General features: G+C 38.9%; 1 protein-coding gene across 1 annotated transcript in view; it reads left to right on the top strand.

Annotated features, from left to right (window-relative positions):
* Positions 1-19,355, top strand: part of GK5 (glycerol kinase 5 (putative)) — a 30,925-nt gene that overhangs the window by 2,685 nt on the left and 8,885 nt on the right. The window contains exons 2-11 of the mRNA XM_009325092.1: positions 4,234-4,309; positions 4,735-4,828; positions 5,796-5,927; positions 7,484-7,559; positions 8,242-8,303; positions 8,392-8,465; positions 8,800-8,860; positions 10,026-10,152; positions 13,420-13,524; positions 16,157-16,242. Of these exons, the coding sequence (XP_009323367.1) occupies positions 4,248-4,309; positions 4,735-4,828; positions 5,796-5,927; positions 7,484-7,559; positions 8,242-8,303; positions 8,392-8,465; positions 8,800-8,860; positions 10,026-10,152; positions 13,420-13,524; positions 16,157-16,242 (879 nt within the window). The 5' untranslated portion in view covers positions 4,234-4,247. The remainder of the gene's footprint in view (positions 1-4,233; positions 4,310-4,734; positions 4,829-5,795; positions 5,928-7,483; positions 7,560-8,241; positions 8,304-8,391; positions 8,466-8,799; positions 8,861-10,025; positions 10,153-13,419; positions 13,525-16,156; positions 16,243-19,355) is intronic.

The following is a 19,355-nucleotide window of genomic DNA, read 5'->3' as shown; positions in this document are numbered from 1 at the left end:
CGGAGTGCCGGGCGGTTTTGCCCCGCGGGTCTCCGGGTCCCTCACCCGTGCGGCGTCCCGGGAGGCGGCGGGTTGCCCAGGCGGGGCGCGGGTCGGGGCTCGGCGTTGGGAAGCGTTCACAGGTGCTCGCCCAGCTTGGCTTTTCCCGGTGCGCGGGCATCCCCTGAGCCGGGTGGGATGGGGACGGCTTCCCGAGGGCCCTCAGACCAGCCAGGGCGAAACGAAAGCCCCCACCCGGCTGGGAGCCCCCCGGGGATAACACCAGTGCGCTCGCCCCCTTACCTCTCAGCGTTTGCTCCCGCCCACCTTTCCCTGTTACCTTTGCTTTAGTCGCTTGTGGACTAATCCCTCTCCAAACAAAACCACTTTTGTTAGCAGGGCATAGCTGAGACTTGCGTAGGACTTGAGTTCACACGCGTCCCGTTATGTAACAGCGCTGTGTAAAAGCGTTAACTTTGGAACGTGAACTTCAGGCTCCTCTTGGTTTGCATGGCTCGTGATTTTGGGATCGAGACGATCTCTGGAATTAACTTTTTTATTGTTAGCTATTGCAATGAAAAGATTGCAGTGAGGAGAAGCGTAAGAAATCTGATGGATTGTCAGAGGTGGAAGGGGATGTTCTCAGTGGAGCTGACCCTCCCTCTCGCTGGAAGCCCATCTGGTGGGTGATCCCTGGCCTGCTGTGCCGCGCTGCTACTGAGCTGCTCGGAGGCATCGATGTCCGAGTTCAGCAGCGGAGCCAAAAGGCTCTCTGAGAAACCTGGTTTCCAGTTTGGAACCCCGAAAGGGGTTTACAGGCTCCCCAGTTCCCGGGGGTTTGGTCTTCTTTATTCTCTCTGAACCGAGGAGGTCTTCTAGAGATCACACACCCATGTTAAACCGTGTTTTAAAAGTGAGAAACGTTGTTTCTCTTCTTGCAGTCAATTCAGAAAATTAAGAACAAAAAAAAAGCAAACCCAATCGTGTTTGCACAAACTTTCACAAGAATGCTGGTTTCTGTGAACGAGAGAGCATAACAGTGCTGTGTGTCTTTCATGAACAGGTGGAATCACTTTATCCTCGTCCTGGCTGGGTTGAATTAGATCCTGAAGTGCTGTGGAGTCAGTTTGTTGGTGTAGTAAAAGAGGCTGTACAAGGTAATGGCTTATAAAGGTTGAGAAGTTAATTATTCATTAAAATTAGTAAAGTTAGTTAATTAGATATTAAGAGGTCTTTATTTTTAAAAAGTACGAAAACTCATCACTGATTAACAGGTCTGCAACATGCTTTAAGGCCTGTTCAATCATTATGTAGAATAGGACACTTCAATCACTTTTTATCTTTTAGTGAGGCCAGATTAGGTTTGAAGTAGAACCAGAAGGAGCATGCGTACTCGATTTACGTGTCAGTGACAGCGCCTTGTTGCTCCAGCTTTTTGTATATGTACCCTTCCCCAGTGTCTGTCCTCCTTCCCCTAGATGCCTCTGTGTACGAACAGAGGGTAGGCTTGTTTCACCTTCCGATTCCTCATTATTCTACTGCCACTTTGTGTGTGCGGATGTGAGTGTATGAGAATGAAAGCAGGATGCTGCATAGTTATGCTCGCTCGATTACAACCCGATGTTCCCGCTTTCTCCATTCAAACTACAAACAGTTCTTACCATCCGATTTCTGTATTATTGTTCTTTCCTATTTGTACTTTAGCCTAAAATTTCCTAGTACTTTACACACTAAAACATGCACAACTCCCTTTTCTGCCAAACTTCTGAAGTTTTTTCCCCCCCCTCCCTTTTCTGGATTCCGCTCTGACTGTGTGCTACAGCTCCTACAGCTTTCCCATTATACCAGCTCCAGCATTCTGCGATCCAGCATGGATCACCTTCCGTGCCATGCTGATGCCGTGGACCTGTCAGCTGTACCCCAGCTCGCTTTCTCACAGTGCCCCAGCCTCCTTGTCATGTGTGTGTGCGTCACACTCTCTTTCAGTGCCTAAAGTTCTTCCTGTTCAGCCCCTCTTGCAGTTTTGTCTCCAAGCATTGCTCTGTCTCCAAGCCTGGCTCAAGGCAAAACTGCTCGTCTCTTCCTTTGGAAGGCAGCCTAGGGGACAGGGGAAGTAACTATTACCAGGTGTAAGCTGCAGCTGATTATTTTATGCTCTTGTTCTCTTTTCTCAGGAGCCACAACTGTTCTGTCACAAGAACAGCAATTCCACCTCAACCCCTAACGACCTTACTAGCTTCCTCCACTCCCATTCTGTGGGGCAAATTTCGGAAGCGAGATTTTTCAGCTGGTTTTAAAAGGGGAAGCTTTTCTTGTGGCCAAGCTGTGCGCACTGTCAGCAAGTCATTTTTAAGTAGTTGTGTAATGTAAGTGAGCATAAGCCCACGCTGCTGTCAAAAGCAGTCCACCCTCCTTTTTTACAGGGTTGTTTCAAGTCCAGAGCAGTTTCCTGAGTCAACTTGCTGTGCAGTTGTTTATGCCAGCAGAGCTTCACAAATATTTGTGCCAGCACAAGAGAGGGTGTGGTACCAGGGGCAGGAACGACTGTCTGGAAGCAGAAAGAAGGCATAGGAGCACTTCAATTTACAGGGCTTGTGCAGCTAAAACATGTGATTCCATGCGCGGGTGGATGAGCTGATGTAGTTCAGTACTACCTAAAGGTGGAAACTGCTTCTGGATGGTCCCACCCCTGTCTTGCACTCTGGTACTCGTTCAACCATTCCAGGAGACAGCTTAGCTCACCAGCTTAGCGGAAAAGTATCTGTGCTTTGTCTTCTGTTTTGTTTTTCTCTTTAATGGAAGTTAGCTCTACTCTCTTTGGGTCTAGAGAGCATGATAGTTGTCACAGGAAAAGTGGTGGGAGTTTGCAGCCTGTGGAGATGGGGAGGAGCGAGACGTGCCACTCTAATCCGCAGTGAGCTGCGGCAGTACTAGTATGGCTTTGCCTTTGGTTTAGACCCAGCTGCTACTGAAAAAAGAAATACTGCCGCTCTCAAGCCACCCACTCCCAGGTCCTCCTCCCGTACGCTCCCACTACCAGCAGCACTTGTGCAGGCAGTTGGAGCAGGTAGCCTTGCGAAAGCACTGATTTAATTTTCAGCTGATGGAGGTCCTTGATACCACTGCCTGCGTGAATGCAAGGACCAGTGTCAGGGAAGGCGCCGAAGCACGTGTAGAGGTCGGCGGAGCAAGACGTGCCCTTTCTCTATGAAACCCCTTCTGTAATTGTCACTCAGAGGCTGTCGGTTGTAGAGTCTGCAGTATACGCTTACACAAATGAGTAAATTTGCACATGAAAGTTAACATAAGAACATGTATGAGCAGGACCTCCTTAACCTGTGATTTGTTCAAGTAGTGGGATTGAGAGCCCTTCAGAGTAACGGTGCTTTGGGCAAAATCATTTAAGTAGAATTTCTTAATGTATCTTTTTTTCCACATAATTTTGCTTCTGGAATTATGTGTGGAGGCACGTGGGAAGCTGACCAGAGTTGCTTTGAAAATAGCTGTGGACATATTTAATTATTTATGGTTACATATATTAGAAAAAATGTTCTGTAACAGTTATTTGAAGGTAAGGTTTAACAGCAAAATTGCTGTATACCCCAATGTACGTATTCATACTTTTGAATTTGAAGTACACTTTGTTGCACTCAGTGATACGTGGTTTAAGCAAATTTGTTCGTAGGAATTTTGAAAGATTGCTTAAGGAATATAATATTTAACGTGAGACATGTCATTATTAAAGTGATGTAAAAAATCATGGCATATTGACATTAATCTCTTTGCTGCCTACAGAATCAATCTAGATTTGTTTCTTTACGGAATTTCTTTCTATAAGTTTGTAAAGGTACTTACTCCTTCTGTTTGTGTTTTTGTTCACGTTCATCCCTGTGAAATGCAGGTTTTAATTGATTATGTAGGCATATGTAACCTGCCTGCCTGTTTGTCTCTGGGACCGTTCAAGTGAAGTATCAACAGGCCTTTCAGAAGGTGGAAAGGGTCAGTGTGCCACAACTGCTTTTGTAAAATACATGGGTTTATTCAGCTGGTTTGGAATCAGTTGGTCTGACTCGGAGTTTGCTGATGTTTCACTGCTCTAGCCACTTAGTTGGCCAGTCTGTAGAGATTTATATTCTCTTAAATTATTAATTTCCTAAGTATCCCATAGGTCTTATAGTTATATTGGAAAAGTTGTGGTTTTGTTTGTTTCTTCAAATAAATGCTTTTTTTGTGTGGTTTGTTTTTGTTTTTTAGCTGCGGGACTTCACATGAGGCAAATTGCTGGTCTTGGCATCTCAACGCAGAGAGCAACTTTCATTACATGGCACAAGTATGTATATTGTGTGTTGTTGAAAATGAATTTGTATTCATAGAAGCAGACTGTAGAAATGTTGAACTCAGTCAAGTCACAACCTGAAAGCAGCAAACGTCAGTCACTCATGTTCTCTTGCGTTTGCAGAGCCACACCTTACAGCAGTTCAGAACGGTTTATAAGTGTATGTCATTTTTGTTTTGTTCTTAGTACTTTGGAAGAGATGAATACGTACGTATTTTTTAATTGTGGTGAGAAGCCTCACACTCAAAATGTCCACATGCCTATTACTAATTCCTCGAATCCACGAGGAGGATACGCACTTATTTTAGGAATTGACCTAGTGTTAAGTGTCCTGACTGGAAATGGTGATTGATGTTGAATTTTTTGGGCAGTGTATGTTCTGTAGTTTTAAATGGGAATGTTCAAATACTGTTTTTCAGGAGGACAGGGAAACCTTTTCATAATTTCATAAGTTGGCAAGACTTAAGAAGTATTGAACTTGTGAATTCCTGGAATAAGTCCCTTCTGCTGAAGGTAAAACTGGGATAAGCTAGGTACTGCTTGGACATACTAGAACTGTTTCATTTTTATGAAGAGTGAGGGCAACATATGAAATACTGCAAGTGTCCTGTTAACGTGTTAATATGATGTGCTGTAGCCTAAAAATATATAACTGAGCAAGATTAGCATGGACAATAGTACCAAGAAAAAATGCAGTACCGATAGCCTGAAGGTAATTAATTATGGGAAAAGATATCTGTAGGTCTAGCACACATTTTGTTACTTTTTAGTTTCTTTGTTGTATTAAAATGTTGCATGTTAACACTGCTGCAGCATAATTTTTGGGTGTAGGTAGTTCTCGGTTGGCAGTGTTTTGGGTTTTTTGTTTGTTTTTTTTAATGTACTCTTTGCTCAGATTATCTATAGAAGGTACATTTTATGCTGCTTATGGCTTGTGCTTCATAGTTTTGGAAGAGAAAGATTTGCTCTAAGTGGAAAAACTGAAGTTACTTTTCCTGTAAGTGGAAACTAACTAGCACACTCAAAATAAGAAGTTAAATTCTTGGTTTTGCCACTGACTTCTTGTGTGAATGAAAACTTGATTAATGATTAAATTCTGGTTAATCTAGTAAAACCTGATCGAGCCTGTGTACTGTAGGAGAACTTTCACTGGAATAACAGTATGTGACGCTGTCACCCACATCGCGCGTTGTGCTCATGTAGGTGACCTGTCTTCGTAATGCAGAGCAGTCTCTAGCAGCGTGCCAGCAGAAGTCAGTAAAACAGACTTGCTGAGCGCAGCTGCTCTTCCCTGTGGTATTTGTTGTGGGAAGGCTACCTGTTGAAATCCTGTGTAAGGATTCTCTAACAGAACTTTAGCTTTCTGAATCTAATCTCACATCAGCAGCTTTCATCTGTGTTGTCATCCTTTAAAGATAATTGATCAGAAACCTTTAAAGGGAGAGATTAAAAATTAAGTAACTGTTTTCTTTTGAAACAGGTAGTCCATGTTATTTTTACAGTGCTTCATTTCTTGACTGGGAATGATCGATATTTGGCACCAAGTTTTCTTACTTTTTCAACGCAACAAACTTCTATGAAGTTGTCATGGGTTTTTAAAAACATACATGAGGTAAGCTGGAAAGGGAAAAATAATAGCTTTCTTAAGTCGTAATAATGGCTAGTGACTTAGGTTGGTTGTAACCTCTTCAGTTTTGTCTTGCTTGTTCTTTTCCTCAAAAGAACCAGAATGAAAGACTTTCATCTGTGTTAATGTTCAAAGCCTGCCTACCAAAATATCTACTCGTGTTTATACAACTTTTTCCTCTGATCCTGGAAATGTGTAGCAGTAAAAAGTTTTCTTCATGCATAAGAAACATAATAAAATAGCCTTATTTTACTTCATATAATTATACAACTAGTAATTGTACTTTGTTTTAAAGTTGTCTGCGCTCTGGTTTTGCCTGACAATTGTATTTATTTTCAACTGGCACTCTTATCTTTCCACTCTGCGTTATTCAGCGTTTACAGTTTCACAAATAATATCGTACTGAACAATCAGACACTGCAATTTATTTTGCATTTTGTTGTAGTGTAAATTGGAAACTACAGGTAAAATAAGTTGTGCTGGAATAATCTAATGAACTAATGAGCACTGAGCTATTTGTTACTGTATTCTTTGCTCTAATCCTTACCGTTTTCCTTGTTTCTTCCCATTGTGTTTATAACTTCAGTCATCTTACTTTCTATGTTAATTTTCAAGTAAGAAAATGGTTATCATCAATTTTCTACCCTGTGTAAAGAAACCCTGAAATCTTGAGTTTTGTCTGGTATTTTCTGTCACAAAACTAACTATAGAGAAGGTCAAGTATAATTTTTTACTGGCATGTTTTGGCTGGACGTGTTGAAAATGTGAGGTGTGAATTTGGAGGATTATAGAATTGGTTATGCAGCTGCTGAGTTTTCAGTGTGAGATGAACGTTCTCCCACATTTTGTCAGGCACTGATACTTAAAACATGTGACTATCAAGCCAAGAAGCTCAAAAATCGTGGCTTTTAATTACAGAGAATAATGTATACAGTCATGTTTTGAGTGAACTAGTTTGTGTGTTCTTTCTCTGATTTCTGTAGTTGTACACAGTATCAGTTAGTAGAAATTGGATGAAACCTGAATTTCCCATTTTAAAGGGGAAAAAAATCCCAAGGAAAATAACATTTTGAACTCTTTACAGACATCATAAACCAGAAAATGATGGCTCTGTCTTTATTGTTCTCAAGCACATATTTAAAAATACACTTATTTCTTATATTTCTGTTAATTTTTTATTTAAGTGGTGTATGCAGGACCTTGTTTTCTTTATTCACCACTCCTTCACTGCTGTTATAATTGTGACTATAAAGTTTCCCATCTTAAGGCTCCGATGCCACCGCAGTAGAAGATTAATTTATTTTCTTTCCTTAGCAGCAACTGTAAGAAACTGTGCGTATTCTCTTTTAGGAGCACGAACTGTAGGATAACGTTACTTATATAGCCAATTCGCCCTTTTTTAGAAGAAATATTGGCAGAGACTTATTTTCTGGGGATGTTATCGTTAACCGTGAAGAAAATGAGAAAAGGAATCAGGAAATATGTTCCTCTTTATTGTACCCAGTTGTAAATACTTTTTTTGTATGTATGTTTGTTCCCAGGCTGAAGAAGCTGCCAAAAAAAATAACTGCTGCTTTGGAACAGTTGACACGTGGTTACTGTATAGATTGACTAAAGGTGAATGTTACAGTTCCTCTTTAAATATTAATAAAATATACTGGAATCTCAGTACTGATGTTCATGACTGTCATTGATATTTCCTAGAATTCAAATACTTTTTTGAGCATTTGTGCTTTTTTTATAATTGATGAGTATTGTAATATATTTACTGTTTAAAAAAAAATAACTTCTGAATTAACTATTCCTTGAGCCTGCCTGGAAGGGCAGTCAGAAAGGGAAATAATTATTCAGTGTAATCAACCTTTTAAGCGTTTAAGATTTAAAGAGGACTACCAGAACTAATTGGCCTTGATTATTTTTACAGAAAAGTACCTGTGAAAGAAAAAGAACAAAGAATTGTTACAAATGTGGAAGAATTACAAGTTTCTGTCCTGAGGGCTAATGCCTGAGCAATTCGATAGATTACGATAGACAGTGATGCAGTCAGTGTTTCCATGTTGTCAAAAGTACCGGCTCTCTTCTAGCCAGTTTCGTGAGGGTAAAATAAGGTAATTAATAGATACACATTATAGTGAGCGCCAGGTAAAGTTTGTGTGCTCATTGTATCATTATGACTTTGCCTATAGACACTCAGTTTATGTTCCATGGGAGCCACCGAGATGTTTACAAAAGTATGTTTAAAATGACTCTTAAGTATTTGGATATCTAAAATTTTACTTTGTTCTTTTTTTCACGGTAGGTTCTGTGTATGCTACAGATTACTCAAATGCCAGTGCCACAGGCGTTTTTGAACCCTTTATGGTATGTGCTGTTCCGAAAAAATGTTGTTGCTATTTATTGTGCTTCTGAGAGAGTTGCTGACATTTTTACTTTTTCCATATTATTTCAGAAATGTTGGAACCCTACTCTGTGTAATTTACTTTCTATTCCAATGTCTATTTATCCTCCAGTGAAAGACACAAGGTAACTATGAAGGCATATTTGAAAGAATATGATACCTGTTAAATGAATTGCCTTTAGAAAAATACTACATAATCTGCACAGGCAAAGTAATATACAGATACACAAAAAAATTAAATTCTTTTTCTCTGCAGATGTACTTTTTTAACACTACATCCAAAACTGTATTTTTATTATCAGTATTTCTTAAAGTGATAGTTTTAATGCTTTCTTTAAAATAAATCGGTAGCGTTACTTTTCATATGTGACGCAGACCCAGGCCTTAGATATCTAGATTTCATTGTAACAAAAAGGTCAGTTTAGTGTTGTGATGTTTCTCCATAACATTTGTTTTAAGCTTCAACTTCGGATCAGCTGACTCTGAAATATTTGGGGTACCTATTCCAATAATGGCAGTGGTGAGTGAAAATGTTTTCTTATGTTGATCTGTGTATTTGTACCTATATTCTTTTTATCTAGCTTTGATTTAATACTTGCTTGTGTTTAGTAAGTATTCTCTATTCCTTCTCTATGACTTAACTATAGTAAAATTGGCTGTTGAATTTTTCTACAAAAACTCAGTTTACAACTTTAGGGGGAAAGGAGGAGAGAGGAACGGGAAGGGATTTCCAGAGGTTGAGGTCCGTTAAGGTTAGATGACCAAATGATTAAGCACTGAATGTAGGACTTAACAGAGCTGGGTTCTGCTCTAAGCTCTGGTAATGTCTCTCTCTCTGGCTTAGAATCGGTTGTTCTATATAAAGTTGTACAATGTACACCCTGGCTTGACTTCAGTAAGACTCTACACAAATGTAAGAGTATTTGTTAAGAGATCCACTTGTGGTACCTTTTCTTTCTTTTTTTCACTAAAAATAAATGGAGAATAACTTGTTCTTGCCTCAGTAGTTAGGATTTGGGTAAGAAAACCCCATTATTCTTGTAAAGTGATGACTTGTAGAAAAATCGGCTTGAATTGAGCTAGATGGAAAAAATGTCATCTATCCAACATGAATTTCTCTTGCTATTTTTCAAGAATTGTAGACTCAATTTATCTGTAAATTTACTGTTTCACCAAGGCACAAACATAAGTAAATACATTTAATAGCCATCATCATTGTTGAAAAATTGAGCATGGAATAATTTGGTACAGGAGGGGTAGCAGGGAAAAAGGAAGGTGAGATCTCAAAACGTCAACTTTCTATTTGGGGGAAGAGGAGTTCAAGCCAACCTACTCTGTTCTGCTCCCTGGCATTGCAAATGCCCCGTTTATCCTCGTCAAGTACTAAAACATAAAATATTTCTTTTGTTTTTGTAACATATTTCTCAGTGTTGCAAGCAATATTACAGACGTTCATGTTGTGTCCAAACCTGGTGTAATTTGATTCTAGTGATAAATCTGACTGTTGGAATGGCCTGCAAATACTTACGGAATTGTATGCAAGTCCTCTCTTAATGCTCAGTTCCTTTCTGAATGGATATTTGTATTCAGGACTCTGAAGTGTTTGCATTGGTACTTTAAAATCCAGCAGCATTGTAGGCTGGTAGTTGGTAGCTAACTTGTGTTTGTTTTTGTTGGTACGGCAGGTAGCTGATCAGCAGTCAGCCATGTTTGGAGAATGCTGCTTTCACCCAGGAGATGTTAAACTGACGATGGGAACAGGTTGTTTTTGGAATGTGAATACTGGAGAGCATCTCTTTGCATCACGGAGAGGTAAGCTAGTGAAATTTTAGAGTATTTTACGTTACTTGACAGCTGTTAATGATGAGGGTACCAGCAGGGATAAAACAGGGCTATGCTCTTCCTTCTGTCTTCAGCTGTAGAAAAAGAGCTTGAAAGTGTTTTCAGAACAGAAGACTGTGGAAATTTTTAATTAGAAATTTAGATCTTGGTTATCCTGAAATATGCTTCTGAAGAAGAGAATTTAAGTAACATCACCAATAATTATGTCTGCTACCCGCATCCCTCCTTTTTTTTTTTCTTTTCTCTTCACCTGTTCTTGATAGCAGTATTATACAGTACAGGAATGGAGAAAAAGGGGATTGGTCCTCTGGCTTCTCACATCAAAATGTTCCAGTGGGTCGCTGTAAGTTCCTCCTCTTGAGCCCTTATGCTTGGAAGTACCTGCAGTGAGAAAATGCAGGATTAGCAATTATTAGTTTTCTTGTAAAATACTAGAAATGGGCTCCCCAATGTGTTTCTAGTGTTGAAAACTTTTATCGTTCTGAACATTTGTGGTCTGCCAAGCTTCTTAATTTGTCATAGATGGCTATTCGTCAAGAGAGCAACAGGCGATACTGGAGTAAATTTGCCTGCACAGTCTCTCTCTGTCTGTCATATTTTTAAACAGTTGCTAATTTCAGGAAGCCTACAATTAAAACGGGATGGGTGGGGCTGGGGAGGAGGACAGCAGTGTGCTAAGGAGACTTTTACCAGCTCAAGTCTGGAAGGACCTTGGCAAATACAGGAGATGTGTCAGAACTTAATAGCACGGACATTGAATTCCCTAGAATGCAAATGCTTTTTAGGCTGATTAATGATGTCGTTACGATGATACTTTTACTGAAGAAATCAGATGTATGTAGTCTGTGGAAATGTAATAGCAAAAACATGCTGTAAGGCTTTTCCATTTTGTTTTCTTTTAAGAAAATATATGGCTATTGTGATCTGATAGGAGTTAAGGCACCGCTGTGAAACTTTTACTGCTTTAGGCTGTTACTTATGTTAAAATTATTTTCCCTATGTTCTTTGGCTGTCGTGTGGTATGGTTAGTAAGACAAGTTAGGTACCTAGCTTTCTCAGGGCCCTGGGCATGAAATGTAACGTGTTCAATTTTTAAAGTTGACATATGTATTTAAGACTGCAAGTTGAATCCCTGCAGCATCCTTCTGCAAGCTATTCATTAGCTGCTGTTCTAGTTTCTGATCTACATCTAGTTGCTATATATGACAGTTTAAAAAAAAAAAAATAGCTCCTTCGAGAACAGCACTTCTCAACAATTCAATGATGGAAACATTGTGTAGATTTTAAATCTGCCTCTCTGGCAGTCTGATAGTTCTTAGTAACTGTGGTCATGCCAAGTGTCATGTTGATCTGTTCCCTAGAGATAGATTATCTTACACTACTGGAGATTCTGGTGTGAGCATCTTTAGGAAGGCTACCTGCTGGACTTCTCTGTCCCTATTTAGCTGTCCTTCTCTAGGACTTTTGGCTCAATGGATTGTTTGGTCTTGCTGCTTTGCAGCTTCACCTTTGGTAGAAAATAAAGATTGGAAGGGAAACCTGCACCAAGGATCTGGAGACATGTATATCACCTTTTCCTTTCAAGAGACAAATACAAATTTTAATCTGAATAGCTACTGCTAATTGTTTTCCCTTGTAAGCACCAGAGTGCCTCCAGCACTAACCAAGTAACTAGTGCTACCACGCCACTCTTTTGGACACAGGCAAGCAAACTGGAGATGATTCTGTGAGAGACACTTGTATATCAGCAAAGTCACCTTGAGAAAGTAGAGAGAATCCCTAGATCCTTCTGATGCTTTTCTGGTCCTGTGGTTATTTGGACTCATTTACCTTTGTTGCATTACCCATGATCTCTGAGTCCTGAGCAGGGTCCCATAAGGTCTGGGTGCTTTCTTCACTCCAACAGTTACAGTACTTGGGTTGGGTGAAGTTTTTATTGCAGTGGCCACTGAATGCTCAAGTTCTTACCGAGTGACCTGAAAAACCATTTGTCCAGCTGCAGTGCTGGAGAACATACACTGTTCAGCTAGATAACAAAGTCTTTTTGCTTTAGCATTAAAAGCAGTACTCTGCAGGACTTCTGTGCTATGTCCTTACTAATACAGGTATCAAACAAGAAGGTCTTTGCATTCACGTGGACAGTTTTAAGTAGTATGTCTCTCTTTTCTTTGTTAAGGTTTCAACATGGGGGGCAAAGGGGAGAACAAATCATCAGGTTTATCCTCATTATTGGCTGTTTATTTCTAATGTAATAGTATGTTCAAGCAGACAGCTCTTTGAAAATGCTGCACTGTGTTTTCAAAGAAACTAACAGTGTTTGCCCTGTGTATTTCTGCCTTTCTTCTGAGATAAGGAAAAAAATATTTCAAAGTCATTGAAATTTTTTTTGAGTCACTGTGAAGCCAAAACTATTTGGTGGAAATCATAACTTCCTGCAAATCCCATCATGTAAACCATGGAAGTGCTAATCTTTCATAGTTATAGACAAAGTATGTCACCAAATATTTTTAATGAGTTTGGATGTTTCTTTTGTTGTTTGTATTAGGCAAACATACTGGTAAAATGTTAACTGGCAGTAGCCTTTGTTGGGGACAAGATTGGGCAAATTGTGAAACTTACTTTCTTTTTTTGCTTTCGATGTGAGGAAGCATTGCATATTGAAAAAGGAATAAAAAGTATATCACTTTCATCCTCTTTTATGAATAAGATCTATGTTCTAAGTTTGTGTTGCCTTTTTTTTTTTGTGTGTGTGTGTATGTCTGTTTTAGTATTTGTGCTTCCCATCTGAAAGCTCAGCCTTCATGTTTTTTGGGGAAGTAAATTCAGACTTTTTAGAAACCATTGGGGAAAATTAGATAGATTGAAAATAAATAGGAAAACATCGATAAATTTTTAAGTATATACAATCTCTTCTCATTTAAAAAAAAAAAAGTAGGTGCAGATAGCTCTTCTCTTTAGCTTAAAGGGGGGGGGTTGTAATTTGATAGTGAATTTTTTTTAGGTTAACTTTGGTTTAACAAACTGTCGTTCGAGTCCCTTGTAATTTCATCACTAAATTTTAAACAATATGTTTAACCTCTATTAGTGACTTTTTTTTTTAGCTTGATTTCTGCAAAGGAATTGAATAAAAACTACTTCTTTTTAGTTGGGTTTATTGTGGGGCGAGCTTGTATATGTTTTTCTGGAAACATTTAATTTAACTAGGTGTTTTGTTTTGTTTCTTGGAAAATAATTAAGGTCTGTATCCACTGATTGGTTGGAAGATTGGGGAAGAAGTTGTTTACGTAACTGAAGGCTGTATGTCAGACATCGGCACTGCCATAAAATGGGCTCAGGATATAAGTAAGTAGCTCTTTAATTTTATAGAGGGTAAGATACGTTACTACTTAAGAAACTGTTTTATGGGTTTTAGTTATGTTATTGGGCTTGGGTTTGTTATCCATAATTGAAGAAACTAGCCTACACGTTTTGGACAGCAGAAAATGCACAGTCTCATTAGTAGAACTGAGTGTATTTACTGCAGAGAGTTTGGTTTGCACAATCATCTCGCCGTTCAGACTCTGCCTCTCAGACCCTCCTACCTATGTAGGCTTTTATTTTCCTGAAACATTTTACTCCTCACTTGCTTTCTCTTGAGCATGACGAACTTCCTGATGCTTTTTTTTGGTTTTTTTTAACCTGGTATCCAGACTTGAATAGAAATGGTGTAACAGAGACCTGTCTAAAGTTAGATGTGTGCTGTTTTAGGGTATTTGGACTTGAATTTTCAGTTGAGGAGAAGCACAGAAATTGACTACTGATTAAGTCTAGGTCGCATGATTATAAATGCAATATTCCACAAACAGTTGCTGTAATGCTTTTGAGAGATCTCTAGCTGTACATCTCAGAATTAGTAACAGGCTATACGAAAATAAAGTGAAGAACTTTATTTTAAAAGTAACGGCGTTGTGTGTGTTGCTTCACGTAGAAGTAATGTGCCTTTTGGCTGTGACTATTATGTAATGAAGAGACTTGCGTTCCACATTAATAAAAGACTAAGGAAAATACTAGCTCTATAGTAGTTGATGTTCAAAACCACTGATTGTTTATAGGACAGCTTTTCTGAGTGTTCTAAAAAACTATTTACTTGGTTTATGTAGAAATTTAGTACGTCTGTACTAGGGTGCAAAAAAGGAATTAGTGTCTCAAACTTTGGATTATCTAGGAAAGGTTTTCCTGAAGCTTACCACAAAATTCCGTATTTCTTGAAGTTGTCAACTTCTGCTGCATATGTGCATATACATGCTCATGAATGTGCCCTTAAGGATTAAGTATGACTCAGACTGGTCCTCAGCTCTTCATCATTCAACATTTGACTGAGTCTGGAGAATAACAGCCTCTAGTCTTTTGAGGAAGTTACTCAATTCAATACACAGTTCAGTGCTGCAGATACAAGTATCAGTGGTATATATATAAGCTTGCTACTTCAAATTCTATACTTAAAATGGATACTTATCCGTATAGAACTTATCCATACTTAAAATGGATATTATTGGTATATGCAGAGCAATAGTATAAAGGATTTTTAGCTAGCCAGTAGTGAGATGGACGTGACCTACAGTTGTTACCACAGGCAAAAATTGGGGAAGTTTGAGAGAGAGAGAGAAAAAAACAGGCATGCTGCTATAAACTCTCTAATAAGTAAGACCTTTATTTTCTGGAAATACAATTACAGAGAAGCGGAATTCAGAAACTCTTATCAGCTTTACGAATAAAGAGAAGGGTAAAACTTTGCTCTGCAGAAGGAATTGGGCCAAAACAAGGTAAGCGAATGGCCTCAGTAAGGATGGTGAGGCTCAACATGGATGAAGATGAGACATATAATAGTGGTAAAGGTTTGGAAATAGGAATTTCTGCAGCAAGACAATTTAATGGGCTTCTTTTAGTGGGATCAGATCACTTCTAAGAATTTTGTAAAAGTAGTACGTGGAATTTCAAGGTGAAGTCAATCTCACTCAATTTTTTCATTTTCTCTCCTGACATAGAGGTACTCTATATAGTTCGCTAATAGCAAATACAACAAGAAGGAAAAGATGTGATTTAGGTTTATTAGTCTGGGCACAGTAGAATCCAAAGCTTTCAAACAAATGTATGAAGGTTACAAAGGTAAATTGAAACTCCTGGTAAACTACCAAGATGGGTTTTTCAAAGATAAATTGAGCTAGATTAACCTAATTATCTTTGATAGGAAAATTTACTTTTTAGACAAGAAAAAGCAATAGCTCTCATTTACAGGACGCCTCTAGTCTTCTGTCAAAAGACGTTATGTGGCCATATAAGGACATTATTAGTTAAAACTACAGAAGATGGGTTTTAGTACAAGAACTGGATGTGGGTAAAGAACAAGCTAAAGAGGGATGTCTATAAAGTTGTGAAAGGAGACATCCAGCTAGACAAAGAATAAAAGTAGTGTCTATCAAAGAGGTGTTATTAAGACCTACCTTATTTATATTTATGTGTCAGTCACTTGTAAAAATATTAAGGGTGCTGATAAAATATGATGGTATTAAGGACTATCTCTGTAGTCATTTGGTGTTTGGGCTGACAATAACAACATCTTTGGGGGGAAAAAACATTTTTTATGTTTTGCAAACCTAGGTTTTTAGCATACTAAGGGTGCCATTGTTAGCATTCTCAATTCCCATTTATGTCTATTTGGAAAGCTAATGACTTCTTACAAGATGTGAAGATTAAAAGGCTACAGCATAACAGATATGAAAGGATCCTTTTGAATTTAGTCTTCATCTGAATAGGATTATTTTTTTTTAATGTGACTGATGGACGTGAAATACAGGAGAAGTGATCGTTTCCCTTGGAACATGTAGTTCAAGAATATTACAAAAGGAAACAGTCTAACTCTGGATTTTTGTCTCTTAGTAATATATAAAGAAATTGAAGTAAATAATAAAAGCATATGACTTATGCATCTTTACAGATCTTTTCACCAATGTAGACGAAACAGAAAAAATGGCACGGAGTATTGCTGATTCTCAAGGCGTTTGTTTTGTTCCAGGTTTTCAGGTAAAATGATTATTACTAATACAACTGAGAATATGTTTTTAATAACCCAGTTAAAATTTTAACTTTCACATGTTCAAATGTAGTAATTTATTCTGTATTATTTATTCCGTACTACCCAGGTTCTTATTCTCTGTCCCTCACCACAACGCATGAAGATCATTGTCATATGAGAATGCTTAAACACACATCCCCATGAGAAAAACCCTACGAAATAGGGAAATTACTTCCATTTTGCAGATGGAGACCTGAGGGACAGATAAACTAAATGACTTGCCCACAGTAACTCAGGCAGTGCCTGCAGAGACAGAAACCAATCCCATAGCTTTTCTGCCTCGAGCAAAGCCTTCATTGAGACAATGCTTCTAAGCACTGTTCTAAAAGAATTAATTTTGTTCCGCCTCTTTTCAAGATATAGGTTGCAATTCATCAGAATACTTAAACATATTTAAATATGAGCAAGATTGCAAGTCGTGCTGTTACAAAAAGCAAAGACAGTAATATTTAGACACTTCTTTGATATACAGATTTTAATCTGAATTAGATTTTTTTCCCTTTAAAATAGGGTTTGTGCCTTGTTGCTGAGCACAATGTGTATAGTAAGGAGTTCCTGGCATTTGTTCTCCACTTTAGTCCCCTCCATTTCCCAGTAGCTTGCTTTTACCTTCCTCTCTATTTGAGGAACTTCCTGCAATTACTTGATCCCCTCTGGGTAACAAGCTCTGGGTTCTTTCTACTTGCTTTCCATTATTGCTAGAGACTTACGTATCCTCATGTCTGTCAGAGCTCTCCACCTCTGATTCATGATCCCTCTTGAGTTTCATTACAGATGTGAGTTACTGTCCCTGTGCAGAGACAGCAACAAGGGTGATATTGATACTGCAGTTCAGTCTAGCGTATTAGTCTAGATTGGAATTGATGTGAATTCCAGTTAATACATTACATTAAATGACAAATTGTGATAGTTGGGGAGTTGACATACTGCCTATTCAGCTGCAGAGCAGTTGCTTCCAGTATGGGTTTGATGGCTGGTAATAATAGTTTGTAATTTATCACCACAAAATATGACAGACCCGCAAGTCAGAGCTCGTAGACAAACCTTCATACAGAATGAAAATAAACAGGTTTTGCTACTGTAGCCGTTGCTGGCTTAAGGACTGTGCAGAGCCCCAAAACATTTTCCTCTAGTTATGCCACTTTCCTAAGCAACGTGAGATAATCTGACTAAAAGCATGCTTTCAGCAGCATGGCTGTTTCTACATTGTGGGTTTGTTAACATGAAAATATCCATGTCTCCACAAAACTTTGTTTTTCTAATCAGTGTTGTTGTCCAGGAGAAACTCTGTGGTGTAGCCCTGGTCTCCCAGTTGTTATTTGGAACATTAGCATTATAAACTGTATTGGACAGATGGGCCAGGCAAGATGAAGGGAAAGCTGTTGCTGTACCGTGGGGGTTGAGTAATGTCTGCCATCAGCTGGTTCTTTGATGTATAGACAACTGATGTTTGTGAACATGTCAGGTGTTCAAAAGTTACTGTTACTCAAACAAAGAAGAGCCATTAAGATGAAGACAGTATTCTTTTTCTGCTCAAAAATCACCACCTTCTTTTTTCTCTTAGAAGTCTTGGGTAGTAATTTGTTAGTTTGAATACATACATTTTAGAGCTACATGGAATGTTTTTGAAAGCTCATCTTTCTGTGTGGGTCCAAAAGTGCATTTTATTTTGACCTTCATTGGTCTACCATACTCGGTTTGATCATTCCCAGGACTAGTGTTTTTTCAAAAGAAACTTAACATCTTTAATCTTACCTGTGTGTGAGTCCTGTATGTTAATGGAACAAGGCAAAGAAAATTTTCATTTCTTCTGCAGGTAGCCCAGCTACCTTCTCTCAAACAGCCGACCAAATCATTATATTTATTTTTAGGGGTATAAAGCTTTATTATGCTGAGATGTTTCCATTTAGCATTTACTGTGAGTAATTGTGCTGTGAATAAGCAAATGTTGAGCCATGCCAAATTTCAATATTTGCAGACAGGAATCCTGAGGTAGACAAATGTTAGTCTGAATCTTTTTTGAACGTTTGATTCTATTAATATTCAAGTTCTAGAGATGCTGGTAAAACCTCTTTTTTGTTTGATTGGTTTTTGTTTTGCTTTGTGGGTTTGTCTCCCCCTTGCTTTCTTGACACTGTCTCCAGAAGGAACCCCAGCTAGCTTCTTGGTAAACATTGATTCAGTCTCTTTTTTCTCTAATTCTAATATTCCCAGTCCAAATTTAGAAGCTGTACTTAGAAAACTGAATGGTTTTCTCTTTAACTGTGACATCTAGTTACCACTAATAGTATCCACCAATGTGAATTTCTTTGCCTTTTAAAAGCCCTGCATATTGCAGTGGAACATGCTTAGCTAGTAGACTCACAGGAAGAGAATCTGTATCAATTTAGAAACCGAGTAGATTAAATGGTATGAAAGGGGACATAAACAGAGTTGAACGCTTCTGGGACTGTAACACGTCTGCTTAGCTTCACTGGCTAGATGCTAACACAAATTGATTGTATGGTTAATGTTTCTTAGACCTCAAAATGATAGTGGTTGGGGAGGGTTCTTACGAAGCCTATGTGTTCATAGAATCATAGAATGGTTTGGGTTGGAAGGGACTTCTAAAGGTCATCTAGTCCAACCCCCCTGCAATGAGCAGGGACGTCTTCGACTAGATCAGGTTGCTCAGAGCCCCGTCCAACCTGACCTGGAATGTTACCAAGGATGGGGCATCCACCACCTCTCTGGGCAACCTGTGCCAGTGCTTCACCACCCTCAACGTAAAAAATGTCTTCCTTATATCTAGTCTATGTCTACCCCCCTTTAGTTTAAAGCCATTCCCCCTTGTCCTGTTGCAACAGGCCCCGCTAAAAAGTTTGCCGCCATCTTTTTTAGAAGCCCCTTTGAAGTACTGATAGGCTGCAAGAAGGTCTCCCCGAAGCCTTCTCCTCTCCAGCCTGAACAACCACAACTCTCTCGGCCTTTCTTCACAGGAGAGGTGTTCCATCCCCCTGATCATTTTTGCGGCCCTCCTCTGGACCTGCTCCAACAGGTCCGTGTCTGTCTTGTGCTGAGG

Source organism: Pygoscelis adeliae, unplaced genomic scaffold (genome assembly GCF_000699105.1).
Source record: "Pygoscelis adeliae isolate BGI_AS28 unplaced genomic scaffold, ASM69910v1 Scaffold155, whole genome shotgun sequence".
NCBI lineage: Eukaryota > Metazoa > Chordata > Aves > Sphenisciformes > Spheniscidae > Pygoscelis > Pygoscelis adeliae.
This window is presented reverse-complemented; position numbering and strand designations above follow the sequence as displayed.